This window comes from Toxotes jaculatrix, chromosome 9 (genome assembly GCF_017976425.1).
Source record: "Toxotes jaculatrix isolate fToxJac2 chromosome 9, fToxJac2.pri, whole genome shotgun sequence".
Classification (NCBI taxonomy): domain Eukaryota; kingdom Metazoa; phylum Chordata; class Actinopteri; family Toxotidae; genus Toxotes; species Toxotes jaculatrix.
In genome coordinates this window covers 22,146,768-22,169,823 of record NC_054402.1, presented here as the reverse complement: position 1 = coordinate 22,169,823, position 23,056 = coordinate 22,146,768, and the positions used below count along the sequence as shown (strand labels likewise).

The following is a 23,056-nucleotide window of genomic DNA, read 5'->3' as shown; positions in this document are numbered from 1 at the left end:
TGTGGAAGAAAACCCTGGACACAACCTGGACAATAATTCAGACAGTACAAGACACAACACACCTAGTCCTACTCCCAGACTCCAATTACTCGTCAGCCCTCAGCACACAGACAGTGCCATGAGCTGCTGTAGTAATAAGTCCCCTCAGACACCTCCCATTGCAGCAGTGCTGGGTGGCTGATGGGGCTCTTTGACAGTCTGCTAAGCACTGGCCTCCACCTCTCACTGCTACCCAGCCGTCTCCCTCACTGTAAGGTCCCAAGGGAGGGAACCGGCTCTGCCCATTTAACAGCTTCCCAAAGGTGAAAGACAGATACGGTATGTATGGAGGAGGAGGAGGGTGGAGGAGGGTGTCTGGAGGGGTGGCAGAGATGAGGTGGAGGAAAGGGGGGAGAGTGAACAAAACAAGTGGAAAGAAAGTTGTGTTCCAGAGGAGAAGATGGCTCTGTATTGTTTTGTGGAGGAAGGTAGGTCCTTAAAGGTGAAAAGAAGGCTGCAGAGAACATTTCCATGTAACTCTATGTCCCTTTTTAGCCTCCGTTAGCTCAGTGTTTTGATTTAGTGGCTAGAAAATTATTGTGCCAGCACCACACTAGAGACAGAAAATATTCACTGTGGAGCATTCAACCGGTAACAGATGCACAGGTATTTTCCTCAGCAGTTTATGGAGAGCATGACAAAGCTGAAAAGGTGAAAACTGACTTAAATTCTTCAGATGGCTGTACACACAGCTTCAAATGTACACTAACGTTGCTCTTTGTCTGATGGATGTATGAAAAGGCAGAATATTTGCTGTCATGTTAGCCAAAGCAACCTTGTTAAACAAATGCTAGGGCAAAGGGGTTTTCGGCTTGTTGTAGAGGTCTTTTGCTTTCAAGTGGCAGAAAAAAAAAAACAGTAATAAATGCTGATAAGATAAAATAAAATGACATGTCTGCTTGTGTGGTAATGGTTTTCATAAAAACAAGAAGAGGGACTGTATAATATTTAAAAGAAGAAATACAACATTCTCTTACAGATTCTTTGTCTTTCAGATTAAATGTTTAACTCTAACTATAAACTATAAAACCACTCTGGAGTTTGGCTGATACAACCCTAGTTGATCTGCGCTGACCAGTGGCTTATGGTAGCTGCGTTGGATTTAACTGACTTCTCTTTTTCATTTGTACTCGGACTATTCTAGTTCACAATTCATTCAGGTCACCTTTTGTTTATCCCTTTAAGGCAACTAACTCCACCCAAAGGAAAAAAAATCTTGAAAAAGGTTAAATAGTCTTGCTTTAAATTAGAGGCTAATGTAGTGTAGTGTAGTGTGTTTGGATACATTTGCTGAAAACATGTTGTTTCTGCTGTAAAACTGCAAAGAGAAGGACTTTTATTATAGCTGTCAATGTACTTTCTCAATCAATCGTTTTATTGTCTCCTTGCCACAGTTACTCAACCTGGCTTGTGCATTTTGCCCTGCATACTGTTAAATACTGCTTTGACATAAACAGAAAAGTAAGGGAAAAAAACCTGTGTGAAAGTTTCATAGCTGACACGAGCTACAGTACAGCCTGGTTTCAGGACTGTCCCAGAAACAGTTTGTGTGATCATGCAGCCAACACTGATCTTAGAGCTACAGTGTGGGTGAAAAAAAAAATTGAGCTAGGCTTCCCAGAAAGGAAACACAAAGAAGAGAGAGGAACTGGAGAGAATGTGAGAGAGTGCAGAAAGACTGAGAGTAAGGAAATGTAAGCTAAAGAAAAAACTTTAAAGCAGAAGAGCTGATGGAGAACAGGAGATGACCCTGAAAGCAAATGGGTGAAAATGTAGAGCATTAAAGTTGATGAGTTAAAGAAAGAACTGATGACCTTGGCTTTGAGTAAAGGCATCGGAATAAGCCTTGAATAGATACTGTGGTACGAGAGAGAGAAGAATCAGGCAGTGCTGAGCAGGCTCAATAAAAAGACAAATGAATGACAGAGAGAGACAAAGCATAGAAGAGGGAGAGGGGGTGATTAGCAGGGTCCAAAAGAAAGTTATTGCATGCCCTGCAAAAGAAATATGTGATTTACCTCGAATCCTCTAAGCTTCGAGAGAACACGAAATCTGCTCATTATGGAACTTCATCGTGCCTCCCTCTCCCACACACACTCTCTCCCCATCTCTTCTTCTCTCTTTCTTTCCATTTCTGTGTCTTTCTCTGGCTTTCAGCTAATCTCTTCCCCCCAGCTGCAGTCTCTATTTCACCAGCAGAAAGAGCTCTGCCGACTCCTGAAAGCAATACCACTTTCTGCTCGTCTTCCTCCGCCGCATTATGCACAATGGAGGGGTAAAACCTCCCTCTCGGTCTGCTTATCTGCTCCTAATTGGCTGCAAGCGAGGGAGGGCACGGGGACGAACTGGGCCCGAGCTGGGCTGTTCCTGCCTTGGTGGTCAGATCGCTGGACGAGACTAGAGCTGCCAGGATTTAAATGTCATGATCATTTACTGCTGGTCAAGGTGGTGTGACCTGGAGAATCAGTGGTCTGGCAGGTGCGGGTCTTACTCAGCAGGAGGGGGTTCACAGTTGCATAGGGACAGATTGATGAAGGGTATAGAAACAGTGGAGGGGCTATTACTTATAAGACCTGTACAGAGAAGGATGGACTCCACTGCATTAAATTTCCTCAGCATATAAGCGAGGCCAGCATGAGCTGTATGGAACAAAAGGCTCCGGTTTACACTGAGGTTTACTGATTTGCACTTGAGTACGTCCCATTTGATGTTACTTCTACTCCACTAGATTTTAGAGTGAAATATTGTACCTTATACGTTGCTTAAGTTAAATGAAAGCTATAGTTTATTAGTAAGATTTTACTAACAAAATGTGGTCAGTTCATAAAAACAATGTTCCTCTATTAAACTCCTTTAAATAGACAAACTACCACATTAAAATACTGGATACCTAAATGAATAAAAAATTGCTTGCCAGGTGCATCAGCCAAAGAAGTTTTCTAGCCTCTGGGTTGTCTTCTGGACTGTGCAGTCTGATACATATATAAGTATCAGAGTCTGTCCCGCTGGTCTGACCTAACCTTCATGGGTTAAAAGCCATAAATCAAAGAGTATCTAACCTTGTTTGCAGTTGGAGCTGTCCTGTCAACAGACATCTCTTTTATAATGGTGGCCTACAGGCCAAATACTCTTTAGGCAATACCACAAATGGCCACTTGGCAGCGCCATATCCAACAGTTTTTATATCCCATAGTACTTTCACATCAAAATTCCTCTCTCATCTCTTACTTTAAAGTGTTAACATATTTCTGATGACTCATCTTATAAATGTATCCAATCAAAAGTGACTTGGGGCGACTAGCTGACCTTGTTCGTTATGTAAAAGCACATTTGAAGATTAACTGTTGGGTTGTAGGTAGCTAACAGCGTTATCATGGGTCAGAGGAGTGTATTTTGATCTCAGTTGGTAGAGCCTTTGTTTACATTCAAAATAATGTGGTTGAGGTCTAAAGGTCTAATTTATTAAGTCATTTGATTTAACTGCTTGATTGAAACTGTTCTTACACTTTCGCTCCAAAATATGTCACATTACATAATATAAACACTCTCGACCCTCTGTATGTATCTATTGTGACTTTTAGTACCATTTTGAATGCAGTAGCAGTTTTTTGTAAGTAGTAAGTAAAGGATCTGAAGACTTCTCCCACCTCTGCTACAATCACACAGTGGGAGTATACATGCAAATGCATAGTTGTAGTGTGTTGTTTATGAGTCAAATGGACTAAGAAGAGAATCTGTCAGTGTGAGAGCGAAACAGCAACTCTTGTTTTCTTTACTTCACAATGTGTGGAGGCCACCCAGATGAAAGAAATGTTCGAGGCATTATGAAATGTTCGGCTTTCTTTGAAGCTTTATTTTGATAGTGAGACAGGTGGCACTGCAAAGGCTACGGGACTTCATGAATGAGTGAACACATTATCAATATGAAAAACTGCTAAAATATTTAGTTGAGACAGATTTCTACCTGTGGGGAGGTACGTATCACCCAGTTTGTGAGGTGCACTCAGACTCACACCTTCTGGAGTACAGCAGAGGCGTGCGCTGACTTTTACAGATAGGTTAGCAGAGTTTTCCTTCCCAGCTGAAGAGGTATTAGGATTATTCCTTTGAACTGAAAGTAAATGCATCAAATATGCAGTAAAGAGAAAAAACATCTGGTAATCTGGTCCAAAAAATGCTGCTCCCCCTTCTGCTGGACAAAGTCCAGCGTTTGTCAACAGCACATGGTCACGCTCAATACGGCAAAATGGCTTCCAGAGGCAAAACCCCACTGTGGCCACTAGAGGGCCGCGAATTGCAAGATGAATGCAAACAGGCAAAATCAGATCCTTTGTGGAAAAGATCGCTGTTCTGAGATGCCAGAGATCAGTTTCACTTCAGTATTGTTCTAATTAATGTCTATTTTTAGTGGGAGTACAGTATACAACAAAACCCCTGTACACCCCTGGTCAGTATCACTAAAATCTTAATTTGAAAATCCATTGTTTTATTTTTTAGTATTTTGATGGCAGATTTGATCTCCCTGGGCCTGGATCATGCCAGTCTTGCACAAAGCAGTGAAGAAATGCTCTGCACAGATGATTCTTTTCTGCTTTAAAGGTTTTCTTCTGGATTCAAGTCAGGGGGCATAGTTAGCCAGGTTCAAGTTCTCACTGGCTCTTCCTATACCTCCTAACCATTTGTACCTTCAGAAATAGTAGAACTGACCAAAATGTACCTTTAAACAAAATGTGTCATACTGGACAAACTAAGAAAACTGATATGCTGCCTCAGGTTAATAATTTTCCCCTTTCTCTCCTGTTTGAAATGATCCTTTCCACCTACACTATGGTCCATGATGGAGCTGACTGCTGCTCTAACGTGGGTGTGGTCTAAATGAAAGGAAATAGTGAATTTAATTTAAGCATACGAGGACCCTGGCTTCCCACCTACTGCCATTTGTAGTTGTTGTCAGTTTCTTTTCTTTTTGCTTGCTTAAAGTATTATGGAACCAGTGTCTTAAATTGAATCCTTATGTAGTGTAAATGTTAACACTGTATGTTACAGTTCATACCTGTGTTATGTGCAGTGGCATCAGCCCTGGTCACTGTGCTGATGATGTGGAGGTCTTGGAAAAGAGTTATGCCGCTTGGTGCTCTGAGTTCGGAAGCCGGCTGGCTAAGTCTCTCTAAACCAGTGATGGTGATCCTGGGCTCGCTGGGCTGCAGCACCATCACCACCGCATCGATGTCGGGGATGGTGATACAAGTGTCTTCACCAAAACACCTAGAGATAGAGAGATAAAGGAGGACGAAAACAAGAGGGTGAGAAGTGAGCAATCGAGCTGGTTGTGCTGGCAGTGGTCTGGTCTTTGTAGCCATGTTAGGGGCATGGCTCTGGGGATAATGACAATGTTTGCCAGTTGGTTGGTCCACCACTTTGGTCCTGACTGAAATAACTCAACAACTATTGGATGGTTTGCCATGAAATTTTGAGTTAACATTCATGGTTCCCAGAGGATGGATCCTCATGATTTTAGTGATTCCCTGACTTTTCCTGTAGCACCACCACGAGGCTGACATTTCTGTTTTCATTGAAAACACAGTGTTGTGAAATTTTGTCATCAGCCTCAGCTGTGCTTTGTGTTTAGTGTAAATGTTACTGTGCTGTTTTAATCATCATCTATTTTAATCTTTTTATCTGCGCGTTTCCCGAAATGTCAAACTATTCCTTTAACCTTGACATTATTTGCTATGCAAATTCTTACTGGAGAGAAAGTGCAGGAACAGGAACATATTACCAGTATTCTTTCTTTCTCTCACTAGTACAAGTAAAGTTTTCTCGCTGGAAGTGAGTAATTTTTTTTAATAGTCTTTTCAGTAATTACTTTGAGGTGAAATCTGTCACACATTGTGTCTCCCATGTTTAAGTTGCCCTTCAGTGTGTGTTGTCAAGTGCATTTCTTTCTATTCATTCTCTAACTGATTTTACACAACATGGCTGAAGTGAAGAAAACATCAGTATACTCTGATCAGCCACAACATACAACACACACACACACACACACACACACACACATCCAGTTGATACACAGCACTGAAGGGTGACAGAGGACACAGAGGAGCACCACAAGCTGCTGTATACCTAGGCAGCATCAGAATGTAAAACCATGGAACATTACAGCAGCTAATAAAGCTTATCAACAGCAACAGGACCTCTTAGCTGCACTAAAACCACAGCTGTTAAGTCCAAATCCAAACCGCAGTGCATGCAGTTATTTGGGGGGTAAAACGCTCTGTCAGTCCTCAGGCAGCAGACTCCGACCTGCAGCAGTGGGCCTGCTGTGTTTTCATACGTGCATGTCTGCCTCCCTGCCTGCCTGTCAGCGTGTGATAGTATGTGTTGAAATGCACAGCATCCACTGGCAACCTTGAGTGGACGAATACATATTGGCTTTCTAGGACTTGGGCTAACTGTGAGCTCACAACACAGCCACACAGGGAGAGCAGACGCACACAGACCTGAGATACTTACACACACACACGCACATACGCACACACACATACGCACACACACACACACACATTTACACAAATGTGGTGTTATGCATCCTGTATTTTCCTAACTACATTCTGATGTGAACATTGCATTCTGTAAATGAATCTCCATGTTTTCCCATCTGTAGCTGGGTGAATTTTTATGAATAGATACACAGCAACTGGAAAGGAACAGTAAAATACATTTAGATGAACTTCAAAGAAAAAAACAAGTGGATCTGGTAATTTTTTTTATAAAATATTTGCTTTCATTTTGTGTAATCACTAACGGCTGTAGTGCCGCACGACTGTAATTTCCGCCTCTATAAAATATAACACATTGCATTATGGGATTGTTAGCAGAAAATAGTGGATATACTGGAGACTACTTGTTTTTGTTCCATTGTAGCAACTTTTGAGGGAACTATGTAGTTAATAAATTTCACACTCAGAACTCAGACACTCACATAAAATCGTGGATAGTAAATATACTGAACTAAAGGGAGAGATTTCAGACACAGTCTAATTGAAACAGCTGGTTGCCATTTATTTTGTGACCCCCACTGCCCATCATGCTGCATGCGAATCGTGTACAGCGATCAGCCACAACATTAAAATCAGTAACCATTTTAAATGTATGGTACTGAAAAAGGCCTAATATAGTGTTCACTGTAAAAACAAGAGACCAATTACACCAGCTGTGATGCCCGTCAACATGTTGATGTTCCAGCCTATAAGTGCTCAGTAGCCATACATCATCCTACATCATGGCTCAGACCACACCCATCTTTGAACTTAGCCCTCAGCCTAATAAAAAGCACTAATGGACAGATTAATGGACCGGTCTCTAAGGAGCACCAAAATGGCCTGAAACAGCCCTGGTGCTACTACTGGCTGATCTATTACAAAACTGTCAATTACTTTCCTTTGTTGTCCCTCTGGTTTGATCTTCAGACAGACCTAAAGATTTGACGACCAGGATTCGTGAGCGGTGTAGCTCCTGGCGTAGCTCTGCATTCAGAAAGCTTACTTACTGGCTTTAACTCAGCTGGTCATACCTGTCAGCTGGATGAAAAACTAACTATTGTCCCTAATCCTTTACAGTTGTCTGAGGCCACGGTCTCAGGGCATTGTGTTGCTTCTTCTTTTCTTTCCTGTGTCAACAGCCGGTGTCGTGTGTCTGTTTGGTGTTCGAGCCCTAAGCAGAGGGAGATATAAACTCAGTGACGCAGGGAGAAGGCTGCTGCATGGGCCTGCCGAGAAAAAAAAACAAAAAACCTGGAGCCAGTCCAACTCAATTATAAAGAAATATGACAAGGGAGCCTAAAAGGGCTGTTGCAAATATTAGCACTGGTTACTTTTATTTTCTCAATGCCTGAGGTAATAGCAGTTATTAGGCATCAGCACGAAACAAATTTAATTGCGTTTGGAGGAATTAATTAACACCTCTGTTTATTTGTGTAGACTGATACTGTCTATAACACTGAGGGGAGTTTTTTTTTTCCCGCCATAAAGTGTCAGTTGCTGACACTTTATGGCGGGAGGCCATGTTTCAGGCTCACAGCATAAATCACTCAGTTGTGGAGAATCTTTTCTGCTTTTGTCTGTTCTGGATGGAGTACTAAAACAACAAATTGGAAGCTAAATCACTCGCGTTATCAGTGAGACTCTGTACATTAATTTGCTGCTGTAAACAAGACGAACACTCATCATTGACACTGAGACAATGGCTAACACACTCACACAGCGATGGCAACGGGCGGGTCATCCGTAGTCTGGACGGAAAACTGACACTAAACTGAACATTTAGCAAGCACAAAAGCTGAGCCTCAGCAAAGCTGTGCACATAATAGACTATAGTAAATACTAGAAAATTGAAAATCATACTGAATTTTAAAATGTGGACGTCTAGTACTCAAAAAGTAATCTGTACACCTGCGTTTCTCTCTGATATAACTGAAAACATTTACCCTCATTGTACTGCTGAATCATGATTAATCTCTGAACTAATCTCTTATCGCATGCTGGAGTGCAAAGAGCCAAAATTACCATCTATACAAACCCTCCTGAATGCTTCTCATAAAATCTAATCATTCATTTGGCAAAAAAACAGACAGATTTACTCTCTCAGCACCTGTACTGGTACACCATAATTACCAGTTCATCTGGTAGCATCATTTCACATTTTCTTTCATTTCAAACATTCTGGATATACAGTGCATACATTAGATTTGTGTAAAGTATAAGTTCATCTCTATATGTAAAGTACAGCACATAATGCTCATAATGTTACAGGTAGGAACAGGCCTCAGTCTGAGACAACAGACTAAGGTTACGTTAGATCACCAGCAGCCAATTCCTTCCACACAGCATCAAACAAATGCTAATCAAGGAAACACACACCTCACCCTACAACAGCCTCTGGTCCCACACCAAAAATCTTATATTCTTTAACTACCAGGGAGCAGCCAATGACAATGACACAGACCTTTCACAATAATACACTCTATTTCATTGTGGTTTGATGTGTTTGTGTATTTCTTCATTCGTTTTAGTTTAGAAATAAATGTGTGTAATATTAAAGTGATCTGTTTTGATTTTTCTTGATCACATTTGGTCAGTAAACTTTAGATTAGTGCAGTCTTGCTCGACATCTCCAACACGCTCCTGTTACCTTTGTTGCACTTGATAGGGTGGGACAACTTGCATCTTTATTGTTCCTATTGGTTCATGGTGTTTGGTGAACTCTTTGCTTTATTCCCAGACTGGTTCCACTCAACCACAACTTGGGCAGACGTCTAATCAGCTAATTGAAAACACTTGCGTAGGTGTGCTGGGCCTGAGTCTCTTCCAGGGGGTCTGACACTAGGAGATACAGAAAGAGGCATGTTTTATTTATGCTGACGGTCAATTAAAAAAATGTATATATGTGTTTATTTCTGAATGTTAATTCCGTAAACATCTCTAAACTCTCCTCAGGCGAATTGGAATAAGTCAGTCCCAAAGAAGAAATATGGTCAGGGAGCCCACGAGGGTTGCTGTTAAAATTAGCGCTGTTTGCGTAATTATTTTCTCACTGCTTGCAGTAATTGCAGTTACGAAGTGTTAGCAAGAAACACATTTAATTGCATTGCCCGGAATTATTTAGCATCCGTGTTTATTTGTGTGGACTGATACTGTCTGTAGCAGTGAGGGGAGGTTGTTGACATGTTATGGCAGGAGGCCATGTTTCAGGCCCTCAGAGCAGCTAACTTTTTTGAGGAGAAGCTATTTTCCTGGTGTCTAAGCTGGATATAAGTTCAAATGCAACAAAGTGTGAGTCAGTACATGTGTTTTTGAATGGACACCGTCTCACACAATAGCCACATAAGCAGTGTTTCACGCCGTTTCCATCACTGACACACACACACACACACAAGCTCTGGCACACACTCAGACATGCACATGGCTATGGCAGCTAGCAGGCCAGTCAGCAGTCTGCAAGAAAAACTCAATTTAAATAACATTTAGCAATGATGCAAGCTTGGCTGTCATTAGCATAATGTATTCCTTGATAATCGGTGTGCCTTTTGCTTCGATGACTCTGCTTCATCACCAGCAGCCTCTGCAGCACACACACACGCACACGCACACACGCACACACTCGCTCCTGATAGTTAGATGAAGTTCTCGGGCCGCATCCGTGCATTGAACCCAACAGGAGGGTGGAGAGTAAACCCCCAGGGCTGTGCTGCAGGGGTCTACATATATTTAAAATAATCATAAATTTTAATGGTATCCTACCGAGGGAGGCTGTTTTACCAGCCAGCCTGTCTTCCTCTCTCTGTCTCTTCCTCCCTCACAAAATCGCTCTCTTTTTGTATCTCTCTCTCTCTCTCTCATTCCTCATTCTTGGCAAAAAGCAGGCAGAATTATTAATACATGACATGAAAATGTAAAAACTGGCCCCCGGTGGCGATAAAGAACAGAAAATGGTGTATTAAAAGAAAAGTGACAACAGAGGAAAGGAGTAACAGAGAGAGAGAAGTGAGAGAAGGAGGGGATGGATCGATGTGTGAGAAGAGAATTATGTATCAGTCAGACTGTGATATCTGCTGTGTTGTGTTAACACTTAGCAGACATGTGGAAAAGGGTTAACACTTCTCATATCTGAGAGAAGAGAGACAGACAAACTATGTTTTACATACTGTACAGTAGTGGAGATGCGCAGACGTCGGATGCCTGGTGTGGGAAACTGGCGAGAGTTGATGTAGGAAACTTTCCTCACAGCAGCGTTCATGTTCTCCAAGTCCTCTCCCTCCATTACCAGGATAGACTGGGCTGGGTTAAAGTGAAACTATGGAAAGAGAAAACACAGAAGTTAGATGGGTAGAGAACTTAAACAGTTCATGATAAGATCTTTACAGGAACAAAGCTATTTAAAGCTGCACTAATTCAGTTCTAATTGAAACGATGTAGATTTGCCCAGTCTGGTGCCAGACATAGATCCTAGCAGGAAATCTCTTATAAAATAACTGAAAGAAATGCTGTCTACCTCTCTCCTGAACTGCGTGTCAATCTGGTCAAAAGCTAGTGGCTAACTTTGTCTGTCTCCTGTTTGCTGGGGTTCCCCGGAGATTTTTTGCTCAAAGCATCTGCCTGTTGAATAGATGAGTTAAAAGTTAAAAGATGCCAAAGTGCTCCGTAGAGCTGATGTGAACTGTAGAGTCTGGTGGTGATTCTCTGTGGGTTTGTTACAGTGAGCAACCCATTGTACTGTATATACAGTTATTTCATCCATGCTTTATATAGAAGTATTGTGTTGTATTGAGTTTTAAGGCCCCTATCGTGTCAGTTGGCATGTGATTTATTGTTGCATAACCCCAAACTATTCAAATTGTTGTGGACCCTGGGGCAGTTGCCCACTTTGCCCTCTTGGTAATCCAGCCTTGCGTCTGGTGATGAAGTTATGAGAATGTGACGGTGACTTTATCCTCACATTCAGGCAGCCATTGATTTCTATTCATTGCACTGCACAGTAGAATGAACATCAGCTTGCACTGTCTTGAAACTTGCTCAAGTCAGGTAATCCATCAAAGTAAGCATCATGTTTGCACTGCATTACCATGTAATAGCAGTAAAAGAATAGATCTGATGTTCACTGTGATGGATCTTCTATTTTAAGGTGGTTTTAGGCATTTGCAGATGGATTTTCATACTGAATGGAAATGAATGGACAGGAAGAGACAGGAAGGAAAACAACTGTATAATAAAAGGCCTAATACATGAGGAAAACAACAGGATGACTCTTAAGTCAGTGGGCTAAAGAGTAGTCAGTGGACTCTTTTTCACAAGTATACTTTGACAGAAGTGTGTGTTCTCCAGGGTTTGATGGTGGGGATTTGAGGCCCTTCTTCCTTTAAAGAGGGCTAAGTGGTCTCCTGCTATAACTACACCGAGGTCTCCCATCTCTTAAGCTGGCTCTCAGCAGCAGGTTGACAATACTTCAGCACTGCATGGGGCTTTCCACACACTCCCCCTCCCCTGTCATTTTCCCCTTCACACCTTTTCTTCTCCTGCTGTCTCCTCTCATTTTCTGTTCTCCGTTGCTATACTTGCTGCCACCTGCCTCTACCTCCTCCTTCCCACCATGTTATTCTCCTCTGATTGTGCTGTGCCAGCCCTCCATGTGTTTGGCTAAATGCTGTCCTTAAGCCCCACGAGGACTTAAGGAGGCCAGACTAGTGTGTGGCGAAAAAGAAATAGCTCTCAAAAAGATAAAATACGCTGGCCCTAAAGAGGTTGTCCTCCTCTCCTCTCCCACATCCCGTGCCTTCAGCCCATCTTGTCTTCTCAAAAGGCAAAGTTCTCTGTGCTGCACCACAGCACAAGGTGCTCCATGAAAAGAGCAGAGAGAAAGAGTGAAGAGGGAAAGATAGAAAAAGAGTTAGAGGAGGTGAGTTTGAGTGGGTGGGTGGGTGGATAGAGGGGTGGCTTGGAGTCTACACAAACCCCATCCATCTCTTCTGCCCTCTATCTTCCACAGTGCAAAGAGATGGATGAAATGAGTCAGTGAAAGCGGGAGGGTAGCTAGTCCCAAAGTAACAAAATCCACCCACCAGCACCTCCAAGGTTCACTAATTAACATGTTAAATTTTGTGTGTTTAAATCGTACAAAAGCCTAAATGTAAAAAAGCCATGTTATGGCTTTGTGGTGTGGTGTTTATGTGTGGGACTATTTCTTATCTTGGAGCCTTGTGCATTTGTATATACTGTATGTGTACCATGCATATGTGTGTTTGTGTGCACGGGTATGTGGACCTGTGTGACTACAAGGTAGTTCTGTCCTTTGAGCATCACTTCTGTATCTTTAAATGTTCACTCTTTTCATTGTGAACTAATGTGATCTGTAAGATTACAAGTCTGAGTTGGCTTTGTCGACTGGCTTAAATGAGGATGAACTATTTAGGTTAACTGAAGTCAGTGGCTCTTGGAGCACCTCCTGTGTCTGTGTCTGAATGTGTCTGTGTATGAATACCTTTATGCCCTTATCCAGGCTCTCAAGGGAATTGATGTCGAGTCCCTCTTTGCAGGCCTGCAGACAGGAAATGACTTTTTGACTCTCGATCTTCCCTGGTCGGATGGTCAGTCCAGATAGGCTGCCCCGGAAATACTGAGTGAACCGTGGCTTCGTCACCTCCCCGCCTACACAAACAACCACACACACACACACATTAACCTTTGCATACTCCATCAAACTAAAAGTGACCTTGTTGACTCTTTAATTATGAGTCCTGATGACCAATTTATGGTTACAGTTGGCCTTAACATGCATGTTTTGTGTACGCATCCTGTGACTGAACGGCAGGGTGCTGTTGTAAAAGTACAAGTGTTACCCAGCCGGCCCATCCAGGCTAAATAAAGGTACGAAAAAAGTCAACACACTTAAAGTATGTCCTCTGAACTCCATAAAGGCCAATACCACTAAGAGGAGTCTCCAAACCACTCATTAGCTGAAAGGTTACTAGCTCTGGGTATCAAAACTTCACCCTTCCATTCCTTTCCTTCCTTTTTTTTTATTTCCATGGGTTTCTTCCATTCTAGCATTAATCCACCAAAGTACTAAAGGTATGGAACGGTCCCTTCATCTAATAACATTTGTTATCAAAAAATGTGACCTTGTTCATGCATCAAAGACATTAGGAGGATGCAGAGGTGCAATGACAAGTGCATAAGATGCATACCAAGAAACTGTCTTTCTCTATCAGTGTTTCTGTCTAGCCTCTCTCAGCACACTTCTCTGACACCTTGCTTCCAAGTGATTGTTGGAGGCAAGTAGCAACAATCACTTTCACTCACTTATATTCTTTTCATATTTGTTTTCACTGCTGGGAATGTGTATACGATAGTCAGTATCTAAAAGCCAACAACTATATATAATCTTCTATTGTCCAAGTTTCAGTTGCTGTGTTTTCAGTTACTGTGTTTTTTTCCTGTGTATGCTTACTATGCATTAAAGAAAGGTTACTAATTGTTAGGCTGCTGTAGCCTTCTTTTGAGCCACTCTATGAGGCAGTTCCAGTTCATCAGTACAGCAAATGAGGGACAGGGTTCAATCATCTCACAATCCTAAGCCCTGCTATTGTAAACAGCAATCACCAGCATGGGAGGGAGAGCAGGAGCACTTTATCATTCAGATGTCAATGCATTTACAACCTTGGCATTATATGTACATTCTCTATAGGTTTCTAAATCAGCTGGGATGGTAAAGAATAGTGGAACTTGAAGTATCCATTTACTGCTAAACAACTTGGACTGCTTCAACCCATACATATGGTGAACAGGCTGTAGAAATGATTCTACCAATAGAGGTTCCCTGTGCAATTAATATCTGGTTCAGCCAGCTCTGCCAGTTTTTTTCTGATTATTTGCACCTACTCACTCTAATGGAAGCAGTCTGGCTCACTTCTTCTGGAGCGTCTGTGGCCATAAAAATTAGAGGCAAGTCACAGCTCTGCTCAAGATTCAAATCACTGTCTCACTGCAGACAAATACAGTTTTTAGCACTAGATAGGTCCCACCAGTTGAAAATCTATACAGTCATATAGTGAGGCTGTGGCAGATGGATATCCATGGCACAACCTGAAGGGTCATTCGTAGACATTGGAGGACTTTTAGGTGATAGATGTAGTGGGGGCCAAAGCAATTACAGGGAAATTTGTCTAAGTCAGCTGCTATTCTGCTCCCCTGTCTTGAGTGAAAATCACGCCTCAGTTCTGCCAGGTCAAGACAGATATGTTTCACCCATTCATTCTGGACCCTCATGACTTAAAGGTGTTACAACTATGGGAGTGAGGCCTGGTAAAGGTACTAGTTTGGTTGAAAAAGAGGCTGCTGTGCACAAACAGAGTTAATATCAGCCATAGTCAGAGTAAACCTTACATTTCCATAAAAGCAGATCTCAGTGACAACAGTGTCTTTCTTTCAAAGCCTTTATACTTGTGCAGGTAACTTCAAAATTTAGCTTTGACACTGAAGGACAATTTCACTGTCCAGTTCCAGTTGGATTTGCTGCTTGGTAAGCCTTGCTGTTGGTAATTACAGCAAACCCAGTTCACTTCCTGTCCACCCAATGTTGTCCTTCTTAATGTTTGCTGGAAGAGATCATTTCAGTCTGTGTACCAGGCAATCCAGTTAGTGACTGAAGGAGTTCTCTGTGATATTCGACAGGAACTGGAGTTGGCGAAATACTCATTTCAAAAACCCCTTGGCTTCATCAGACGTTGCCAAGCTTGACCCAGGTACTTGTAATTTCCTGCTGATGGTATAGGCACATTTTTCTCTGCCCTGTGCGATGTTTCCAGGGTCTGAAAAAGTCAGCCAGTGCAGGTGGAGGCACAGCTGACCACTACTGAAGACACTGCCCTACTTTCCTGGTGTGAAAACGTGACAGAAATGGGCTTCAGACCTTCAACTTAGAATCACCCCTACGACTGCTGTCCTGCAGCTACATTGTGCACTGTGGCCAGTTGTGTAAAACTCCCTTTTCACCCCTGGAGCAGAGTACCTATAAGTTGATGTGATCTACCAGGGGACTATATTAACCCAATGGCCTGTCATCTGCCTGTCTGCCCTAACACAGAAGAGACTGATGAAGCCTTTTTCTTGACTGGGTAGATATAGAAATTTGTACAGAAATATGGAGGCAGCTATTAAAAATTCTCACACCAGAACTCTCCAACTTAGAGTCAGACTTGATATTTTTCTGTACCATGAAGTTAAATGAGCTCTACCTTGCACTAAAAGAACAATTCTATTTTTCTCTAATTCCGTGTCTTCAACATGGATAATCAGCTAGTGAGGACGCTGGGGTTTTTTGCGTGAGACTTGTAGCTTTAGTCTCAGTCTGTTAGCCATCAAGTGCCTATTCAAGACTGTTTTTAAAGGATTCTTTTTTTTAAAAACAAAGACAGCATTTTCAACCGACTCATGGAGCTAACGCGTGCTTAATTATGTGTGTACAGCTGATAAAATCTGCCAGCAACATAATCGGCGATGACTCTGACATTAAAGACCTATAGTTACATAAACTTTAGTAGTGGTAAATCTACCAACTGTTATCATTGTAAATTGCAGCATGTGCAGTGCACAACAGAAAGTCTGACAGGTCTACAAACAGTCAGTTGGTGAACAGTCAGTTCCATGCACTGTAAAAATCAGATACCATACCAGATCTCAGAGATTAATCCTATGGTTATAGCTTATGTTGGTGATTCTGTCAGTATATCCAGTCCAGTAAATATGTTAATTCACATGTGTGATATGGCAGAACCACACTGACCTATGAACCACCTGTTTTGTGTATGTAAAGCCAGGTACCAGATAACCAGGGGAGCGGAGTCTGTCTCATAAAGACACAAGATAACATTAAGGTCCTCATAAACCAAACTATACTGAGCCCATTCTTTCCTCCTCCTTTCTTTATGCTTCACTCGCTCACCCTCCTTCTCCACTCCTTCCTTAACTCAGTTACAATTTTCTTCCCTTTTTCCATGTCTGCTCTCTAGATATCCACCTATCCACTCAGTCCCTCCCTGACAGATGTTATCAATTTAGGCCGTGGCCAGAGAAACCATTAAGGGTCTCAGACAGAGAGTAAAAAAAAAAAAAAAGAGAGAAGCACAGGAGAGGGGATTACTGAGACGCTGAGGAGCGGGAATGATACGGGTGATAAAACCGCTGATCATTCCACTTTACAGAGACTGGTTTTTACATGGAGTCAGCTCTCTGTGCCTGCTCTGTGCAGCCCTCCATGCTCTACAGATCTTCACTCTCCTTTTTACTCTGCTTTATTTGCGTCATTTCCAGAAGAGCAACAGATGAGACTGTAGAGGCATGGTGAGCTGGATATAGGATCATTACTTAAGTGTAAGTGTGAGAGATAGTCCCACTTACTGTGTGATTTATTGTACATATAGCAGCGCCTGCGTGCCTGTATTTATTCATTATAGTGTATACATCGAGATATTTATGTTTCAATTTGCGCATGTGTATAATCAACAACACATCTTCCTGCACGCTTCCTGCTAGAAACCAGGGAGGCAGAGCAGCGGTGTGTGATTACACAGTTGAGGAAAAGAAGAATAAGATGAGTGTGTTGCTCCGCGCAGCCTGACTGTCACACCCTTCTGAACACGAACACACCAGGTCAGAGGGTAAAATGTAAGTTGACTGTGAAAAGTGCACATCCAGCACTTACTCTCTGAGGTGAAGCCAGACGGATGGGCAGGGGGGGCAACTCTTCTATTAGAACACAGGAGAGAATGAAAATGTACAAATGTGCACTTTGTAGTCAGCGAATTCGAAGCTTTGTTGCAGCAGGGAGTCACACTAACTAGTTCAGCTCATGTAGGCTAATTAGCAAAACAGTCCAGTAGTTTACCGGTAGGGTTACCAATGTGTTTTACCCACAAACATCTGCAGGTTAGCAATGTAATGGACAAAAAGAGGCTTCTTTGAATGTAATATTATGGGAAGATAGCTTCTTTGTGGTCTTTATACTTCATTCACTCTTTACTGGGGAATTACTAAAATACATGGAGTAATTCTGTAAACACGACTCTGTATGAGCTCCTTTTTACCATCAGATTTATCAGGGAAAATTCCTGCATTAACCTAATAATGTGCGAACGGATTCACAAAATGATCCTGAATAAAATAAATATATTGCTTATATAGATCAGCAGATCACGTTCTGGTAGTTGGTTTTGCTTTCACATTGCAAAAGAACCAGCCTAAACAAACCAAACCAAATAGATGGACATATCAGGGTACATTCAAACCGAACCAAGCACATTAGGTGTGAAAGCAGCCTCTCAGACTCAGGCAGATGATGAAACTTCACCTCATAGTTATATGAAAGAGGAAAGTATAAAAAAGCTTTACAGTATCTCAGATTTGCTTTAATCAGATCAGTGCAGCTGTCTGCACAGGCCACTTAATGGCTCCTGTTTCACTTGTGTTATAAGTCCATAACGCAACACGAAGCATATTTTTACGCTTCAAGTCAATTTCTTTACATTTTACGTACGTAACTACGGTGATTGTGCGTTGGGCTCTGATTGCTTTCAAAAAACAGGTCACCCTCACCTCAGTACTGTGCCTGATTGCCCCCCGTGTAGACACAAATGGAGCACAGGAGCTGCTGCTACTGCTCTGCTAACGTGCTGCTTACTCTGTGTTAGCAGCCCATAATGTCAGGTTGAGGCAGGTTTCACTGAAAGATTTACACACTGACTGAAACTCTAAAATCTCATCACACCATACTGGACTGGTACCCTTCTATAAATATCTGCAAAATGATTATTCTAAATTATATTTATTTGCTGTGGTCAGGACAGAATCTATGTCCATTAGACAATGCTGAGTGGGTAGTTAAGTGTTACGAACCATGAAACTGCATCATGAAATTTAATTAAATATTGCAAAATATCACTGTAGCGTGCAAACCCATTGCTTTGAGCTGACAAATGTTTTTATTTACTCCATCGCCCATTTGCATACTCTATCATATCATATCCAGTCTGAACTGTAAGTCATCATATGACAATTTCTCATCTGCTGGTGAGTAAGCAACAGACAGCAGAGTTAATCCCACTTCTGCAAATGTTGAATTTCTTTTCACCACATTCAGAGCGAAAGCTCCAGGAGCCATTTAGACAATAAATGAGTTCATCTTTGCGACATGTTTGCAATCAAGATGCTGGACACTTAAATCTCAGTGCTTTGAAGAGGCAATCTGCTCTGTGTAATGGCTTATGTTAAGATTTCAGAATTGGCTTTACGTCCTTAACTCTTTACTGATGCTTAGCTCCCCAACAACAAAAGCAGAAATAGTTTCTGAACTCCCTCTTCTATTCAAGATCCGTTTAATCCCCCTAAAGGCTAGCAGTGTTCAATGAGAAAAATGGGAGGGGAGGAGCAGGAGCACTGGGGGGGGGGGGGCGGGATTGTCACGGCCACAGATGAAAGCGACACGAAATGACCTGCTCCTGCTCCTGCTCCCACACAGACAGATATCTTTACTCTTTATCTGAGGCTAAGCATCACTGAGCAGTCTCATTGGGGCTATCAAATCAACAGTAGGCTGTACTGTGTGAAAAAGTGCCCTTTCTTCTACCCTTGTGCCATAAGTGGCAGCTATCAGTTTAGAGGACAGTTTAATTGTACGTCTTCATTCAGACTGGTTCACTCGTTTGTCAAAGGCAGACTAAGTGCTCTTCTTAATTACATTGTTCATTCAAGGCCAAAGAACATGTTCAACACTCAGTGACTCCTTTAGTAATAATACGTCAGGCAGTATTATTTATATTCTTGAACTTGCTCACATAGAGAAGCAGTATTCAATCAGCAGAAAAAGTAGAAAAGCCAAAATACCTCATTTTACTTAACGATTCAAACTTCTGTTTCAGTTGAGCTGATTCACTTTTAATTACCCACAGGTTGGACAGACTGACTGAATATCCACACTTGTACCCACACACGTTAACGTCACCACTGGCGTCACTGGCATCATCACCTGGCTCTGCCCACTCACCTTGCCAGCAGGCCCCAACCGTCAGCTGCACATCAATCTGTGAGGGGTGGATGGGCCAGTCGTCTGTCACCAGGTAGGGGTCATAGGTCACTCCATCCACATAGAGTGTCACCACTGGGAACTCCACATTGATGACATAGTAATGCCACTCCTTGTCACAGATCTGAGGACAAGAGAAAGAAAAAGAGTGTCATAAAACAGATTTTGTGGTCCTCAGCTCTTGTATAAAGTAGTGCAAGGAAGTCATATATTCCCGGAATGATAATTAAAAATATAAATTCTTTTCTCAATGGCTAATACCGTACAGATTCCAAAGACCTTTTCCACTATGAGAACTTAATATCCTTAGCATATAGCAATTCAGTGCATTTATTTTTAACAATATCTTTATTGTATTTCAGTATACATAGTCAGACAGCATCCATTTGTACAATGTTGTTTTGAGAAAATACATTCATATTTGTGTTGGCTTCATTTTCTTCACTGGGTGTGATCTCTGTTTTGGTCCAGCTGCTCAGATTAGCAGCCCTTACAGATACACTCCTCCAGGCATTTCCTGTCATGGTAACAATAATAAACGTGCGGTTAAACTTGTCACAGTTAGGTTTAGCCACACAAAGTACCTGGTTAGGTTTTGGAGAAGATGGTTTGTGGTTTGGGTTTAAAGGACTTCTTATGGTTAGAAGACCTTTGTCACCATGGTTGCAATAACCCATTGCTTTGATTACAATACAATAATGAACATGTGGTTAAGGTTATAGAACAATCATGGATTAAAGAAACAAGGCTGTCATGAGAAGCAAACAACGACCTCCTGTGTGACATTTGACAGAATGTTTTGTCCACTCCAAGCTCCTCCTGCCAACATGGACTTTGTCCTAATACGTCACCGACCGTTCCTCCTTTGTTACCGTCATAATAACAATGGGCACTAGAGGTCATCTAACAATAAAATATAACTACGAGTCATAGTAAGCTGCTTGCGCAGACGACCTGGGGACTCATTTTTTGCAGGAAGACAGTATCAGCAAAACAGGCAACAAACCACAGACTAAAGGCTGCTACACTTAATCGAATAATGTTAGATCCTTCAGTGTAAAAGTCCTCTGGGTCCTCTTGTGACACGGCATCAAAGAAGGAACAATCAAGGTACAGAAGAAGGTTAAAACAGCCTTTATGCCATTAGCTTGTACAAAGAACAGTTTAAAGACTGACATTACTGAAGAGCACTTTAGCCTCAGTGTTCCTCAGGGAACAAATCCTTCCTCATCACCAAAAAACATCCTTTGATGTCAGTCAACTGATGTCACTCTGCTGCAACAAACTGCCACCACTCAACACTGGAAACACATATGTTTGAGACAGCAGACTGATAGATATATAAATCACTGACGGTGATGTAACTGACCTCTTTTTGGGTGTGTATGTGGGGTTTTAAATGAAGGTGATGATGATGTGTGTGTGTGTGTACAGGTGTCAAATTGGTAAACCTGCACAGTTCAGTGTGTCTGGGTTTTTCTCTGATGCAGTACCATCTGTTGTACCCCCCATTTTTTTTCTCCATATCTGGCTTGAAAGAAATCACCCAAATCCTTCACCCTAACACAATATAAAATGCAGGTATACCATAGGCACAACACTGTGTCCAAGCCAGTCTGTCTCTTTGTCTGTCTGTCTGTCTGTCTGTGTCTCTTCATCCACATGACAGCAAGCATTTTCACATCAATTCAGGTATGAAGATGTCGAAAGAAAAAAACAGACACACACACACTAACACACATCGCCATCAGGCCCACACATTTGGACAAATGGGCAAAAAGGATGAAAGGCAAGACAAACACATACACACCCCCTGGACTGACAAGTACAATCCAACCTGATTTTCCCTGGCAGACCCAAAATCTTTTCTCTGCCATGACTCTTCATCCTTCTCCCTGTCATTCCTCTTACACACCTTCTCATTTCTCATTTTATCATATACATTTCTCACAGTTGTTACCCAGAAATCACTCAAAGTCACATTAGTGAATGTCTTGTCCTTTTCAGCTCCTGAGGTAAAACCAAATGCTTTCCTCTGTGCTGAGCACTCGCTGAAGTGCATTAGTACATTAACTGTTTCATCTCTTCTGAAAAAATGCTTGACTGTACCACTCTTCAGCATGCTTGACCATCTCCCCTGCCATGTGGTGCACTTTAATTGATTGCACAAACCCACTTGTGCTTGTGTGTCTGTCTGTCTGTCTGAGTGTCTCGGTCTCCCCCTCCCTTTTTTTCTCTGCTTCAGGCTACTCTTTACCTCAGCAGTGCCAACACTCAGCAGGCTGGTGCTTCACCTCTTCCTCTTCCTCTCGGCTCCGCTCACATAACCCGGGACAGCCTTTGAACACTTAGCCTTGGGTAACCTCCCTCTCTAATGAAGGGCGCTCCGCAGCCTGCGCAGCAGATGGGAGCTCTAATCAATCCGGTTCATTTTTGCTGTTATTGAGGAGCGAGATACAACATCTGGCCTATTGGTGATTGTTCTGCACAGCTGCTTAACACATATGCAGCGTGTTGATCTGCTGAGTCGGTGCTCAGAATCAATGGGGGGATAATCTGATTGTGGTTTTGATGGTGCTGCCGATGAGACTGAAAGCGATAAGGTAATAACTAACTAATTAGCTAGCTAGTTAGGATGTTCGTACATATATAAACACAAAGTAACCCTACACCTGCAAGTCCTGGGGATTTTGCATATGAGTTCAATGTGTCTCCAGGATCCATACTGAATACATGTCCTTTGCTTGTGCTCTTAATCTTTAACGTGTCTGTTGCATTATCACCTGGATTTTAGAGACTTTTTTTTTCAGTCTGGTTACATTTCATTATCCAGTTAATATAATGCAAGTTATGTATATTCGCGGGCACACACACTAATCCCTCTGGCATTTACACACGCAGGCCATCCTCTCCCATGCTGTACTGCATCTTCCCTGTTTTTTGCTCTTCAGTATTTCAAAGACTGCTCGGGCCCATGTGGGACCTGAGTGCCTTGTGATTGACTTCCTCTCACAGGCTTCAAAGAAGGGAAACGGCGCGGCGCTCTTGCCCAAGAGGAAGCTGCTTCTGCTCAGTTGGGATGTTAGTTGGAGATCCCTCTCAGGGATAGAAGGAGGGCGAGAATAATGTAGCCGCACGTGTCACTGCTACTTTGGAAACCAGAAGAGGAGACGAGAGAAAAAGAAGAGCGATTTGGATACATGTATTTTTAGTTAAAGTAGTTTTGTTCATACATTTATGATCAGTAAATATTTGAGTTTTTTTCCAAAATTAGAAGCTTTTAAAAAAGGAAAAAAGGCAAGTTGAATTGTTACATTGAGCTTATTGTTACATTGAGCTAACTGTTATTGAGCCTAAATGACAGGGTATATAAACAAGGCTCAGCACA

The 23,056-nt window shown here is 42.1% G+C and overlaps 1 protein-coding gene across 4 annotated transcripts in view; it reads right to left on the bottom strand.

Moving 5' to 3' along the window:
• LOC121187326 (calsyntenin-2-like) overlaps positions 1–23,056 on the bottom strand; it is a 142,715-nt gene that overhangs the window by 6,000 nt on the left and 113,659 nt on the right. For 2 of the 4 annotated variants that reach the window (XM_041046514.1, XM_041046516.1), the window contains exons 8-11: positions 19,630–19,792; positions 13,072–13,238; positions 10,742–10,890; positions 5,093–5,304 (exon numbers count right to left, since the gene is read on the bottom strand). In XM_041046514.1, the coding sequence (XP_040902448.1) occupies positions 5,093–5,304; positions 10,742–10,890; positions 13,072–13,238; positions 19,630–19,792 (691 nt within the window). Of the gene's footprint in view, positions 1–72; positions 80–5,083; positions 5,305–10,741; positions 10,891–13,071; positions 13,239–19,629; positions 19,793–23,056 lie in introns of all 4 variants that reach the window. The other 2 variants (XM_041046517.1, XM_041046515.1) reach the window with 2 other exon arrangements.